Below are 14,496 nucleotides of genomic sequence, written 5' to 3' on the forward strand. Positions count from 1 at the left end.
AGTCACGTCAAAAGTTTGCTTAAAGATTAGATTAAAGTTTCACTAATGCTTTGCGTGAAATAAATTTTGAAGTGGAATTAAAGACAAAAAATAAAAAAAACAAATCAATGATTTAATTTTAAACAAAAGAAATTTTTAACAGCTTTTTTAGAGGTGTGTAGTGGACTATTTTTTACGGTCAACATCAAGGTTTTTAATGGTCTTTAATAATTTATGGTTTGTCTTTGTTGTTTTTTTAGATTTTATTCGAAAAGATGTTAAAGTTTTTCGTATGGTTTGATTTTATTGTAGTTCAATAAAATTTTAAGACATTAAGACATATCCTGGATTTTACTTTGTTTCCTCAAAAGATCAAAGAACCGACTCAAGATAGAAACAAAGTAAGCATTTAAAGTTCTCATAGAGGAATACTCGTATCATATGCATTAGAAGTTCCTTCTTTTTTTTCTACTTAAATAGTTTACCTTGCCGAAATTTCCATTAAGTCGTGAAATATAAACAGTGGAGTCCCAATACAGATTCTAACGAAAGTTTCGTTGATACTTTTTTTTCAAAGTTTAAGCCAATCAGCACATCGGGATCTGTATGAAAATTGATGGGAAAGTTTTCGAAATTCTTCTCAGAAGCAGAAATTTACCATTTGAGGTTATGTTTTATGCTACCTATGATTTGAGGCAAAAATCTTATAGAAACTTGGTTTTTCGGAATTATGAGTTTTCTGGGATCTTGATTTTCAAGAATATGGGTTTTCTGGATTTAAAATTTCGGGATTGTGTCCTTCTCCCGTTTTCGAGACATGATTTTTACAAAGTTTTTTGTCATGGTTTTTCTAATCATACTTATTAGTATTTGGGATATATCTTGAGTAATAAATGACCAATCTGAATAAAAGAACAGGCACCTGAACGCTGAATAAATAAGCAAGAAACTTAAATAACTTTTCTGTGGCACTTCAGATTTTAAAGAAATCAGAATTGAAAGAAAAAATCAAAATCTTTTGAATCCTCGCCGTTTTAAATTTTGTACATATGTCTTTTTATGTAAAATTTCTTGCAAAGACAACAAGATACTTTTTTTTTAAATCTATGGATAAGTTATAAAGATATGACAATTTTTGTAACTATCAAAATTTTTGACTTTTTGTTACTTTTCGAATTTTTGTCTATAGGAAAATTTTTATTAGGTAGTTATTTGTAGGTATTTATATTTTCTATCGATATCAATACTTTTAAAAAATTTCAAAATTAAAATATTGTAAAAGACTTAAGAAAAAGTTTTCAAAAATAGAGACAAAACGAAATTTTTGATGTTTTTACTAAATAGTTTATTTTTATGCTTTGAGCATTTATAGATATTGAACATGTGAAAAAGAAAATCAGATACTGATGCCGCCAAATCATAGATGTACATTTGAACCATATATTATGTAACATACTTCAGTCTTGATTTAGCTACCAACCGCTACGGTCATCTCATTTATTATAATAAAGCTCTTAGTACAAATAATCATTGTTACTCTCTTCATTTCTTTCTTACAGTCCACTTATACTCCGCTCGAACATTGGTCCTTTTTCGCCACATGTAGAACATTCGTTTAATAAAAAATAAAATTCTAAATTCAATAACTGTCTACTGTCCCATTTAATCCATCCCCTTTGTGTGTGTGAAAGAGCTCGTGTCGCAAAAAACTAAACGGCATTTATGTATATTGTACATACCTTTTTTTTTGTATATTTGACCGTAGCGCGTGGCTTTCTTTAATACGGCACATTATTATCGAGACCCGTTGCTTTTTCTTTGTTAAATTTCTTACAAATAATTCGCGTTTGATATTTTTTGAATTTTAATTACATTAAGAAGCAGTTCTTAATATCACCATGAGCAACGCAGCTAGTTTAACGAAGCGAGATACGGCTCGCAATTCCATCAGGCGCTATATGGTGAGCAGTAAAAAAGCCGAGTCATTTGATGCAGCTGAGATCGATGTCTATCTCGGACTCCTCGCCGAGCAGTGGGATAAATTCCAAGCAGCCCAACAAGAAGTGGAACTTTCGTGTGGAGCAGAAACTATTGCAGAGCAAGAGTCTGAACGTGAACAAGGCGAGACATGGTATCGAGAAGCTCTTACAAATTTCACACGTGCACGCAACAAAATCAAAAACGATCCTCCCGGCACCAGCAAGGAGGTAGTTACAGTTGATAAATTGCTGCACGCTGCTCGAACAGACATTCGTTTACCTCCAATGAAATTACCATGCTTTGATGGGAATTCGAAAGAATGGAAACCCTTTGAAGATGCATTTACCGCATTCATCCATGGTGAGTCGTCGATTTCCAGCGTCCAAAAATTACACTTTTTGTTGAGCAGCCTTCAAGGTCCAGCTCTACAAGTTGTTAAAGGTTTTCGCATCACGAGCAACAACTATGACGAGGTTTGGGAACTATTGAAAAAGCGCTACGACTCTACGAGAATCATTGTCGATTCGCATTTTCAAGCGCTTTTCTCTCTCAAAAAAATAAATACAGAGTCTTCTGCTGCCATAAGATGTCTCTTAGATGAAACTCAAGAGCATTTCCGTTCTCTCAAGGCTATTGGGAGACCTGTCGATAATTGGGATGACTGGCTACTTCATCTAACTATCAGCAAGCTTGATATCGAGACGCATAGGCAGTGGGAGCTGACTCAGACTGGAAATAAAGTTGCGAACTTTAACGAACTTGTGACATTTTTGGAAAACAGATGTCGTTCATTAGATGCCATCATCTGCCACCAGCAAACATCCAGCAGCAAGAACCAAACAAGTCAACAAGTGAAAGGTAAAAAATCAAGTTCACTTCATTGCGCGACACCTGCGACAGCTGTAGCACCTAGCAAGAAAATTCAAGGACGTCGTTTTCGTCGTCAGGTTCAAAACCACGTGTGCCCATATTGCTCAGGTAAGCACTTTATCTTTACTTGTGACAAGTTTCGTTCTACAGAAGTTCCAAGACGAATCTCATTTGCGAACGACAACAATTTATGCTCCAATTGCTTGGGATCTGGTCATAACCAAACCAATTGTCAAAGTAAATACACGTGTCGAGTCTGTAACGCCCATCATCACACGCTTTTACATTGCGAGTCACCATCAGACTCCAGTGTATCGCAAACCACATCTACCCCCAGCTTCACGCCAGCATATGCTTCTCATTCTAAGCATTATGTACTTCTTGGTACCGCAATGGTACAGGTTATGGACAAGTCTAATAGGCCTCAGCCAGCCAGGCTCCTTTTCGACAATGGATCACACGCTTCCTTCATTAGCGAAAGTTGTGTACAGCGACTTCATCTAAGGCGTACATCAGTGACTACAGCAATTGAAGGAATTGGCGCTACAGACGCCGGGTCCTCGAAAGGCGAAGTCGAACTTACCTTAACCTCACTTGATCAAAAGTTTTCAACAACAATTAATGCTCAAATTTTGAACAAAATAACGAGCCATCTACCGCCGGTTCCAGTTCATAACTACAATTGGCCACATATCAGTGGACTCGCACTAGCAGATCCATGCTTCAACATACCTGCAGCCATCGATTTATTAATTGGATCTGATGAGCTAAGCCAATTTCTATGCACCGGATTGATCAAAGGCCCAGTTGGCACACCAATTGCTCAGAACTCCACACTTGGGTGGGTATTAATGGGCAAAGTGTCGGACTCAACTCCAATGCCAGCTCCAGTGCCAACATATACCGCTTCTTCTCTGTGCCTATTCACCAATGCTGCTTTAACAAAAGCAGTGTCTAGACTTTGGGAAATAGAGTCGTTGCCTGAAGTATAACACCTTACCATCGAGGAGAGCTTGTGTGAGCAGTTCTATGAGGAAACACATTACCGTCAGACGGATGGCCGCTTCGTCGTCCAGCTCCCGCAATTCAGCCGTTCGCGCATTACTTCGCATGGAAAAACAATTTGCCAAGAACAAAGACCTCTACATAAATTATAAAAAATTTATACACGAGTTTTTGGAATTGGGCCACATTGAAGAAGCTGGCCAGGAACCAGCAGCTGAAAGTCATTACTACTTGCCACACCGAGCGGTCGTCAAAGAAACAAGCACCACTACCAAGCTTAGGGTGGTGTTTAATGCATCTTGCCGCACCAGTTCGGGATTTTCGCTCAACGACACACAGATGATAGGTCCACAACTACAGCCAGACCTATTTTCAACTCTTCTTCGACTTCGTACACATCGCTTTGCTATGAGTGCTGATGTGGAAAAGATGTACCGCCAGGTAAGAGTAAATCAGCAACACGTCGACTTCCAGAGAATCGTATGGAGAGATTCACCATCCGAAGATATCAAAGATTACAAACTTTTGACAGTTACTTATGGGGTTTCGTCCGCTTCTCATTTGGCGGTTAAATCTTTTCAAAAAGCTGCGACTATCACAAGCCCAAACTCCTTAGTAACTCAAGTTATCTTACGTGATTTTTATATGGATGACCTCCTTACTGGTTGCTATGAGGAAGACGATCTCCAGCATTTGCAGTTAGACATATCCAACGTGTTAAGCGAAAGTGGGTTCCATCTCCGGAAGTGGGCGTCTAATTCACCAACCGTCATAAACTCTATTCCGATTGATCAACGTGAGGTCATGCAATCCTTGAAATTTGATGAAACAGATGGCGTCCGGACACTGGGCCTTCAGTGGGTCCCTTCACTCGACCATCTTTCATTTGCTGTCCAGGTCAATGAAATACCAAATACAATCCTAACTAAACGAATTCTTCTTTCAGATTCTTGTAAGTTGTTTGACCCCTTGGGTTTGCTGTCTCCATCAACCATAATTCCAAAGATGATCTTTCAAAGTCTTTGGAGACCTAAGGTGGATTGGGACGAGACTGTGCCACACGACATCAAACGCAAATGGTTGCATTACAGGGACCATATCACCTGCCTCGCAGCAATCAAAGTGCCGAGGTGGGTTGGTACAGGGATCCCCGAGGCTACAACTGATTTACACGGCTTTGCGGATGCTTCTCAATCAGCTTATGCCGCAGCCGTTTACGTGCGCACAGTAGCTCCTAACGGAAGTATCTCCGTATGTCTACTGACCGCAAAAACAAGAGTCGCCCCCTTGAAGACCACAACTTTATCGCTGCCACGCCTAGAGTTGTGTGGAGCATTTCTTTTGGCACAGCTGATGAAACACGTAAAAGTCTGTCTGTCACCGCACGTACGCAAAGTTTATGGATGGACCGATTCCACCGTCGCGCTTGCCTGGATTCGTCAAGAACCTGGCAAGTGGACGACCTTTGTTGCAAATCGTGTGTCGGAGATTCAGCAGATCGTTCCGGCTGAAAACTGGTTTCACGTTCAATCATCGCAAAACCCAGCAGACTGTGCTACTCGAGGTGTCTTTCCACATCAACTATCTGAACATCCTCTCTGGTGGAGCGGGCCTACTTGGCTCCGCGAAGATGAATCTGCTTGGCCTGCGCAACATATTTTCACAACAAAATTAGACCAACGATCAGAATCAGCTAATCTCGTCACTGCACCGCCACCAATCTGGGATCTCATCAACCAGTATTCATCTCTACGAAAGTTAAAACGCATCACCGGTTATATTCTCCGATACATTGCCCAGATTCGTCGTCATGTTAAGCTCCGCAAAGAAGAAGAAGAAAGAAAACGTCTTCAGCTTCTAGGGCTAAGCAATGCTGTTGAGACCAGTGAAGACGAAACTTCAACCCCTCCTTATAAATCAAGTCGACATCTTCACCTTTCTGAGCTAAGCAGTGCTCTAGATTTTTGGATACACCAAACCCAGAAGCATTTCTTCCCAGACGAGATTCACAGACTGCAATCCAATAAGCCTGTGGGTAAGTGTAGTAAACTTCTAAAATTGCATCCATTTCTAGACCAAAATCACCTCATTCGAGTTGGAGGAAGGTTGTCCAACTCGCGTCTTACAACAGACAAAAAATATCCATTGGTACTTCCGGCAAATTCGAGACTTGCTTTGCTTCTTTGCGAAGACATTCATTCATCTACGCTTCACGCTGGCCCGCAAACTATGCTTGCTACTCTACAAAGCCGATACTGGGTCATCAGGGCACGACAACTTGTACGCAAGGTTTATAAATTGTGCATCAAATGCAGCAGATATACTGCCGTCGTTCAGCAGCAACTAATGGGCGATTTGCCATGGCCACGAGTTCAAATTTGCCGACCGTTTTTGCGCAGTGCCGTAGACTTCGCTGGACCTGTGCAGCTACGTTTTTCGAAAGGACGAGGTTCTAGAGCTGTGAAAGGGTATATTTCCATCTTTGTGTGTATGTCCACTGGTGCCATGCACCTAGAACTAGCAAGCGACCTTTCATCAGCAACGTTTATCGCTGTATTTAAAAGATTCGTATCCCGAAGAGGCCATTGCAAGGAATTATTCAGCGACAATGGCACAAATTTCGTCGGGGCTGAAAAGGAGCTTAAGATGTTTCTCTCACTCGCAATGAAAGACGAACACCTGGCGAAGCATCTCAGCGACGACGGCACAGTCTGGCATTTCAATCCGCCTTCCGCTCCCCACATGGGTGGATATTGGGAGACCGCAGTAAAACGTGTCAAGTTCCATCTTCGTCGCACCTTGGGAGATACTTTGCTAACCTACGAAGAGTTCACAACACTGCTAACAGAAATCGAAGCTTGCGTTAATTCGAGGCCTCTATGTGCTACAACATCTGATGTCGACGATTTGTCCGCTCTGACACCGGGCCACTTTCTCATTGGCGAACCGTTGAAAACAATACCGGAACCCAATGTAAATGAATTCAAGGGAAATCTGATGAATAGATGGCAAATTATCTCAAGTTTACGACAGCACTTCTGGAAAAGGTGGAGTTTGGAGTATTTAGTCCAGCTTCAACAACGGGCAAAATGGAATCGTCCGAGTATTAAATTCAATGTTGGAGATTTGGTGTTACTGCGTGATGAGAAGTTGCCACCAACAAAGTGGAAGCTAGGCAGAATTATTCGTTTACACCCCGGACATGACGATCTAGTGCGAGTCGTCACTATAAAGACAGCAGATGGAGTACTTATGCGACCAGTAGTCAAAGTTTCACCTCTATTATCTTTCATCGATGACAAGCCTAACAATTGAGTTTTGAGAAAATAAAATGTATTCTCTCAAGGTGGGCAGAATGTTGCCGCCAAATCATAGATGTACATTTGAACCATATATTATGTAACATACTTCAGTCTTGATTTAGCTACCAACCACGGTCATCTCATTTATTATAATAAAGCTCTTAGTACAAATAATCATTGTTACTCTCTTCATTTCTTTCTTACAGTCCACTTATACTCCGCTCGAACAGATACCTTATCTTTTTATATGATTGTCACAAAAATTAAATAGGTACGACTAAAATTGAATACAATACTTTCAAAATGTACTGTTTTTGGTCTTTTTAACAATATTTCTTTAACAGAAATTATTCTTCAAAACTTAGTTTCTTGTTGTCTCGTTTGAAAAAAATCATTCGATTAAGATTTTGAACTTCTTACTTGCTTACAAGTAGCTGTACCTATTTCCAAGTTGAATGTAGCGATTTCTGCACCAAACATCATTGCTTTCAAACAATTAGTTATACCATTTAGAAAAGCAAAACAAAAAAATTAACAGATAAGAATTAAATAGTTCATCGATTTAAAAATTTGCTCTATTAGCGATTGCACGCTATGCGTCAAATGTATTTTTCTAAACGTCACTTTCTATATGCCAATCGAAGTGATTTGTCTAACTTGACATCAACATAGTAATATTACTATCTACTTCCACTAGGTATAGATTATGCACTGTATCGTAAACAATTACCATTTTATTGACCCAAACGTTTACGACTTATACATCGATTTGCCAACCATGCGCCATTGCATCGCCATCTCGCTTCGCCATCAAGATACGATTGACAAGAGGAAACATCAAGATCAAAATCATCTCATTGAGAATGGCATATTAACCACATAGCTTAGGCCTACGGAATAAAATATAAGTACCTATTCCTTCCTCTCTTGTTGGAGATGGCTTTTAATGTTATAGGCTCTATCACATTTGAAATGCTTCCTTCTCTTCAGATAGTCTTGAAGAGTTTACAATGATACCTTGCAGTGATTCGAAGAATTCCATTCTGCAAATGTGGTTGCAATTGTGGCAAATAACAGACTGGCATCTTTATTTGAACTTTTAAAGCACATCCAAACGATAGACAGAGGCAGAAGAGGCACACAGCAAAACAAAACAACAACTTCCCCGCCAGTAGTTTTGGACTTGCAAATAATTGCCAACTGCCATCAATTGCCATATGATTAACAGCAATTGAATTGACTATAGCAACTAGCAGGGACAGGAATATAGCTGAAGCCAGCGCCAGTGCTATTACCGCAGCCGCCAACAAAGTCTATACTCGTATATCGGACTCATTTGGCCATGGGAATTGGAAATTACACCTCAAGTCTCGAGAGTTAGCTGTTTTATATTCTCTCGAACTCGTGTATAGAGAAGGAGCTGCTATCTAAGCCGGGCAATTACCAGCTGATTTGCATTCGCTCCAAATGTGTGCTGCACGATTTTTCAGTTAGCTGGCAATTTGCGCAAAATTAACCCAAGTGATTACCCAGGCTTGGCTTATAGGTTTTGCTTTTCGAATTTAACTGTGCTTAAATCTAGCTGGACTTATAAGATAGCTTGCATAGAGGCGACTTAAGGCGGGAGGTGACTTGATGGTATTTGCAGTAAGTCCACTTATTATTGGGCTTGAGTTGGAAGTTGATAGTTAATAGTGCGATAGAGTTGAGCAAGTTTTAAAGGGTTTTCGCGCTTAGGTATAAAATTGATCTATACAAAGGTTTTTTTATCGGGAAAAAGCAGCCCGATGGTGCTGCTGGAATAACCCATCTATAACAACCAGAAGCCAATTTACTTTGGATTTTTGGGAAAATTTAGGGAGTTTACATGAAATTTTCATGTAATTTTCATTCACTTTCAGTTGGTAATGCTATAGGAACCTGTGCATATAACTTAATTGGGAGAGAGTCGCAATAATGTTTTAAGGTTGCATTCTGATCGTGATGAACATTAAGTTAAAGGTTTGTCTTAAGAAATAGTGTTTCATTTAATTGGCTTTATAGAGGTAATATATGGGTTTGTATTGGCTTGTGGAAAATTGGTTTGTAAGTAAGTGAAATGAGCACAAGAATTTAATACCTATAGGAGTTCCGCAAGACTGTGTACTATCACTATTACTTTTTATTATTTTGATTTATACACGAGGAATTTGAAAAGCAAAGAAAGACATTTTTCATCACTCACAAATGGAGATGCTCTTGCTCTTTATATTTAAAACTTTCAGGAGAGTGTTAAAGGACCTAACTTTACAGGTTTCGAGCTTTCAGTGTGGTGCAAGGATTAGGAGGTTTATACATCAAACCTATCAATTTTCACCAAAAAAAAGCAAAAAAAAAATTAATCTTTTTTATTTTGTAACACCATTAAATCCTTTTTTTTATATAACAACCTATAACAAATTTTATATCAGCTGAAAGCTTATTATTTCACCTTTCATATGACATTTAAATCATATTTCTGCCATGCCTACAAAAAAAGTTAGAATTTTTTAAAGCCAACCATGTCGAAATTTCAAACTGAGATTATAGTGCTTCACACACTTGTGGCTGGTCATAGGCAACAGAAGTTTTTTTTAAATATAACATTGTGTTGCTTGTAGTAAATGTACCGTTAATTCGGATACATCAAGCTGGCACAGGAGAAAATGGCGTCACTTTTATGTGGATCCTTCAATGGTTAATCGATTTATAAGACGTTATCACGTCAAAAATTGTTCATTTAAACAGTTAGCCAGTAAATCTATACAAAATACATTTTTTGTATAAGAAATAAAATGTAATAAGTTGAAGCAATTTAAAGTTTCACACAAAAAGGATGTAGATACATAAAGTACATATCAGAAATTGGAATCAAACTAAATTTTTATTTTTATAGTATCCTTCCTGTTACTGGCAGAGTGAATGTACCTACATTGTTCAAAAAGAACATAGAAAAATATGAAAATAAAAAAAGAAAAACAAACACAATCGTGTAATAAATAAATTGTTACACATGAATAATGGAAAAAATTTTTTATTTCTCTGTTTATCTACACTTTCCAATCGTGTCCTTTTTCTTTCATATTTTTTTTTTTTTGTTGAACATTATTACTTTCACTAGACACTAAAGTAATAAAAATAATTCATTCGGAAGAAAATATTGCCCGTTATAATGTGGACATTATTGATTATGTAGATTTCGAAACGATTCTTTGAAAAAAATTGTTTCCTTGAAGATAAATCCTTTTCATCAGTTTTCTATTAAAACAACACAAATTATCAGCCAATTAAATAATGAATAGTTGGTGTATTTTTTTGTATCGTGAGAGAATTTTGAAATTCTACTCTGCAATCCTTACGTAATTACAGTTACAATTGAAATGAAATTGATCCTTCTCAGAATATCCCGCTGTTCTATATAAGTACCTCTCTCTACTCTGTGGTAATGTTTATCCTGGCTATCTACCTAACAATTATGTAACTGCATGTGAAATCTCTGAAACACCACCTGCACACTCAACTCCGTACACTCATCGATGTGGAATCAAAACAAAAGGACTTCATTACCTTTGATCACAATCTCAACATGAATGTCCAATGAAGCGCAAATTGAGATCGTGTATAGAGTGTTTGGCAGTGTTAATCCTGCACCCACATCACACGCAAAACCCAAATCAGCTTCATCATTTAAGTCCATTAGGATTACACACAAAAAGTCAAGAAGTTCGATGCGAAGCCTCACAGCTCGGAGGAGACCAAAAACAGGATCGTTTTTCATTTCGATCATATAAAAACAACACAACACAACGGATCGTATATACTTGACTTAATTTTAAGCCAATTTAGAGTTATTTTCAGCTTCGAAGGATTATAAATTCACATTTCACAATGAGAAGAATTTCGTCCTTTTATTTTACTACTGGACAGGACACAATCTGTATTCGAACACACCGCAGGAGTTAAACCGATCGGAGTTGTAACTTTGTGCACCTTTCTTTATTGGATTGAAATTGGAATTGTGTATTGATTCTTTTTTGCAATAAGAAAAGGACATGCTTCATGGGTTTTGTATGTTGAAGGGAAGAGTGTTTTGATCGTTTTTGATGTGCAGTGACTTCAATGGTTGGATTATAATTTTTTTGTATATACGTTATACGTCATATATAGGAATATATGAAAGGATAATAATAATAATTTTTAAGGACCTTTTTTGGTATTAAAGTACTTTTTTAATTATCTTCATGAGTGCATGTACTTGAAATCATAATGTGGGTGGGATATATCGTGACGAAAGGCGGAATCCGTTTGTGGTGTGTATTTCAGAAGCTGACTTTTGTTATGGATTAGAAATGGCAATTTTTGAAATGAATTGCATAGTAAATGACTTTTTAAATGGATAATACACATGCGGTGTTCACTTTGATGCTGAAGTGCATGCCGATCAATATGTATGGTTTAGTTAACATGTGCTGAATAGAAACTCATAACCTAGTGTTGAAAGAAATTTTAAGGTTAGGTACCTATCGAATTTCAGTTTTATTACGTGTTTTTTTTTGGGATATATATAAAATCACCGAATATGTAGGTTCCAAAAAGTCAAGGTTATTAAGAACTTTATTGAAAATGTTGTCTTTGCCATGTGAATTTCGAGTATCTAAAATAGGTCTTGCCCTAAGGCCCTAACAAAAATGAAAAGATAATTTGGATCTGGTTTTCTGTTTTTGTTTAAAAACAAATAAGAGCATCAAATTTTAAAAACTAAATTATTACATACTTAATTACATAAATAATAATTTTTTTTTGGGAGTGGGTCAAAATTCTGACTTCAAAATTCTGATTTACAAAATTCTGCTTTTTTTTCTATTCTATTTATCAAGGGGCACGGTAGTGCCCAGCCAAGTTCTCTAGCAACTTTGGCACTACACCCTTATTTACAGGAAACAACTCAGGCCATTTTCGACCCCCCTCTAACTTCCACACCAAAGATGCCAGAAATTTCAAACTCGCTACATTTGTTAAGCTCGCCGAACCCAAATTCCTCACAAAATTTCAGCTTCTTACGATGAATAGTTTCTGAGATAAAGGACTTCAAAAATCGCGAAAACCGTAACTGACTCACTGACTTACTGACTCACTGACAGATCATCAAAATTATGGAGACCTTCCCGCTATCGTAGAAACTTGAAATTTTACATGGTGATAGGACTTGTGGTGTATACAAAGGAAAAAATCGAAAATTTGAGATTTTCAATTCAGGGGGCGTGGTAACCGCCCATTTTCGCCGAATTTTAATCAATTATTATAGAGCACTTCTGATTATCGTAGAATCTTGAAATTTGGTAGAATGGTAGAGCTGATAGTTTATACAAAGGAAAAAATTTAAAATTTGAGAATTTTAGCCAGGGGGCGTGGCAACCGCCCATTTTCACTGAATTTTCATCAAATATTATAGAGCACTTCTGATTATCGTAGAATCATGAAATTTGGTAGAATGGTAGAGCTAGTAATTTATACAAAGGAAAAAATTTAAAATTTGAGAATTTTAGCCAGGGGGCGTGGCAACCGCCCATTTCCGCTGAATTTTCATTAAATATTTTAGAGCCCTTCTGATTATCGGAGTATCTTGAAATTTGGTAGAATGGTAGATCTGGTAGTTTATACAAAGGAAAAAAATTTAAATCTGAGAATTTCAACCAGGGGGCGTGGCGACCGTGCATTTCCGCTGAATTTTCATCAAATATTATAGAGCACTTCTGATTATCGTAGAATCTTGAAATTTGGTAGAATGGTAGAGATGGTAGTTTATACAAAGGAAAAAATTTAAAATTTGAGAATTTCAGCCAGGGGGCGTGGCAACCGCCCATTTCCGCTGAATTTTCATTAAATATAATAGAGCACTTCTGATTATCGTAGAATTTTGAATTTTGGTAGAATGGTAGAGATGGTAGTTTATACAAAGGAAAAAAATTAAAGTTTGAGAATTTCAGCCAGGGGGCGTGGCAACCGCCCATTTTCACTGAATTTTCATCAAATATAGAGATTTTCAATTCTACAGCCATACCTTGCAAAAAGTAGTGAAATCACAACAAAAACATTACTGTTAAAAAAAGAGCCAAGTTATCCTATGTTGAAATTATGCTGGCACAAAAAGTATTGAGATATAAAAGTGTACCAAGTTCTAAAGCTTGGGTTCAAATTCGTATCAATAAAATTTTGATTGTTTACTTGGCAAATTTTTGAAATAACTTTAAAAATCGGTATTTAAAACAAAAATTGGCAAGTAAGCAATCAAAATTTTATTGATACGAATTTGAACCCAAGCTTTAGAACTTGGTACACTTTTATATCTCAATACTTTTTGTGCCAGCATAATTTCAACATAGGATAACTTGGCTCTTTTTTTAACAGTAATGTTTTTGTTGTGATTTATTAATCAAAAACATATGAATATTACAAAAACATGAAAAAATACTGTTAGTAAGTAATCTGAAATAGGCAGCAAATTTTGCTCGAAGATGATTTTTTGGCAGAGTTTTGTAAAACAGAATTATGAAAAGCAGAATTTTGAAAAAAAGAATTTTGACCCCGGCAAAATTTTGACCCCAACCCATTTTTTTTTTCTGTCTGTCTGTCAGGATGTCTGTCGGTCTGAATTAGGAGCTACAGCCTAAACGGATGGGCCGATCCACTTCAATCTTGGTATGTAGCAGTTTTTGGATCCTGTACAGAGGGATTTTTGGAATTAATTTTTTTTTGACTAAAAATAGCGGTACCTACCTGTCATATACCAATTTTTGAAAAAATTTAATTTTCTCAAAAACGGCTCCTACACTGAGGAAAAAAGCCACCATAAAACAACGTAAAATCAATTAAAACCACATTGGTTTAACTATTATTCGGAATGATTTTGCGTTGAAGATGAACATTTTAAAATCAACGTGGAAAAAAGGTTAATTTTTCATGGTTTCGTATCTTAAAGTCACATAAATCAAAGTAGTTAATCTTTGAAACAAAGACGTTTCAGCTTCAATTTATTTTTTTCCCTCAGTGTACGATTTTTATAAAAAAAATTAAGTATTAGTTTTCAAATAATGTCTATCTTTTAATGAAAAAAATTATTTTCAAAAATCCATATTAACGGTAGGTTAGGTACCCCCCATAGAACGGTTTTAAATTTCAAATTATCTTCTAAATTACTAGTTCTATTTTAACGAATTTTAATATGCAAAAACATTTAGGTATATTGCTTAAAGATAAATCAAAAACAAAATTTTGAAAAAAATAATTTATGAATTAAAATGAAAATTTGAAATTTTTTTTTTTGAAAAATCAAAATTTGAAA

At 36.8% G+C, this 14,496-nt stretch overlaps 2 protein-coding genes across 2 annotated transcripts; both read left to right on the forward strand.

The window, feature by feature from the left end:
* The first annotated feature begins 1,417 nt into the window (after positions 1 to 1,417).
* Positions 1,418 to 3,836, forward strand: LOC129917161 (uncharacterized). Its single transcript, XM_055997546.1, has 2 exons — positions 1,418 to 1,710; positions 1,861 to 3,836. The coding sequence occupies exon 2, from the start codon at positions 1,878 to 1,880 to the stop codon at positions 3,819 to 3,821; it is 1,944 nt and encodes a 647-aa protein (XP_055853521.1). The 5' UTR covers positions 1,418 to 1,710; positions 1,861 to 1,877; the 3' UTR covers positions 3,822 to 3,836.
* Positions 3,837 to 3,885: 49 nt separating this feature from the next.
* LOC129913226 (uncharacterized) lies at positions 3,886 to 7,149 on the forward strand. Its single transcript, XM_055991785.1, has one exon. It carries the CDS (start codon positions 3,886 to 3,888, stop codon positions 7,147 to 7,149), a length of 3,264 nt encoding a protein of 1,087 aa, XP_055847760.1.
* The last annotated feature ends 7,347 nt before the right edge of the window (positions 7,150 to 14,496 follow it).

The sequence above is a fragment of the Episyrphus balteatus genome, chromosome 3 (genome assembly GCF_945859705.1).
Source record: "Episyrphus balteatus chromosome 3, idEpiBalt1.1, whole genome shotgun sequence".
NCBI lineage: Eukaryota > Metazoa > Arthropoda > Insecta > Diptera > Syrphidae > Episyrphus > Episyrphus balteatus.

Excerpts from the sequence above, each read along its gene's own strand:
- LOC129917161 (XM_055997546.1), top strand. The coding sequence starts at position 1,878 with ATGAGCAACGCAGCTAGTTTAACGAAGCGAGATACGGCTCGCAATTCC.
- LOC129913226 (XM_055991785.1), top strand. The coding sequence starts at position 3,886 with ATGGCCGCTTCGTCGTCCAGCTCCCGCAATTCAGCCGTTCGCGCATTA.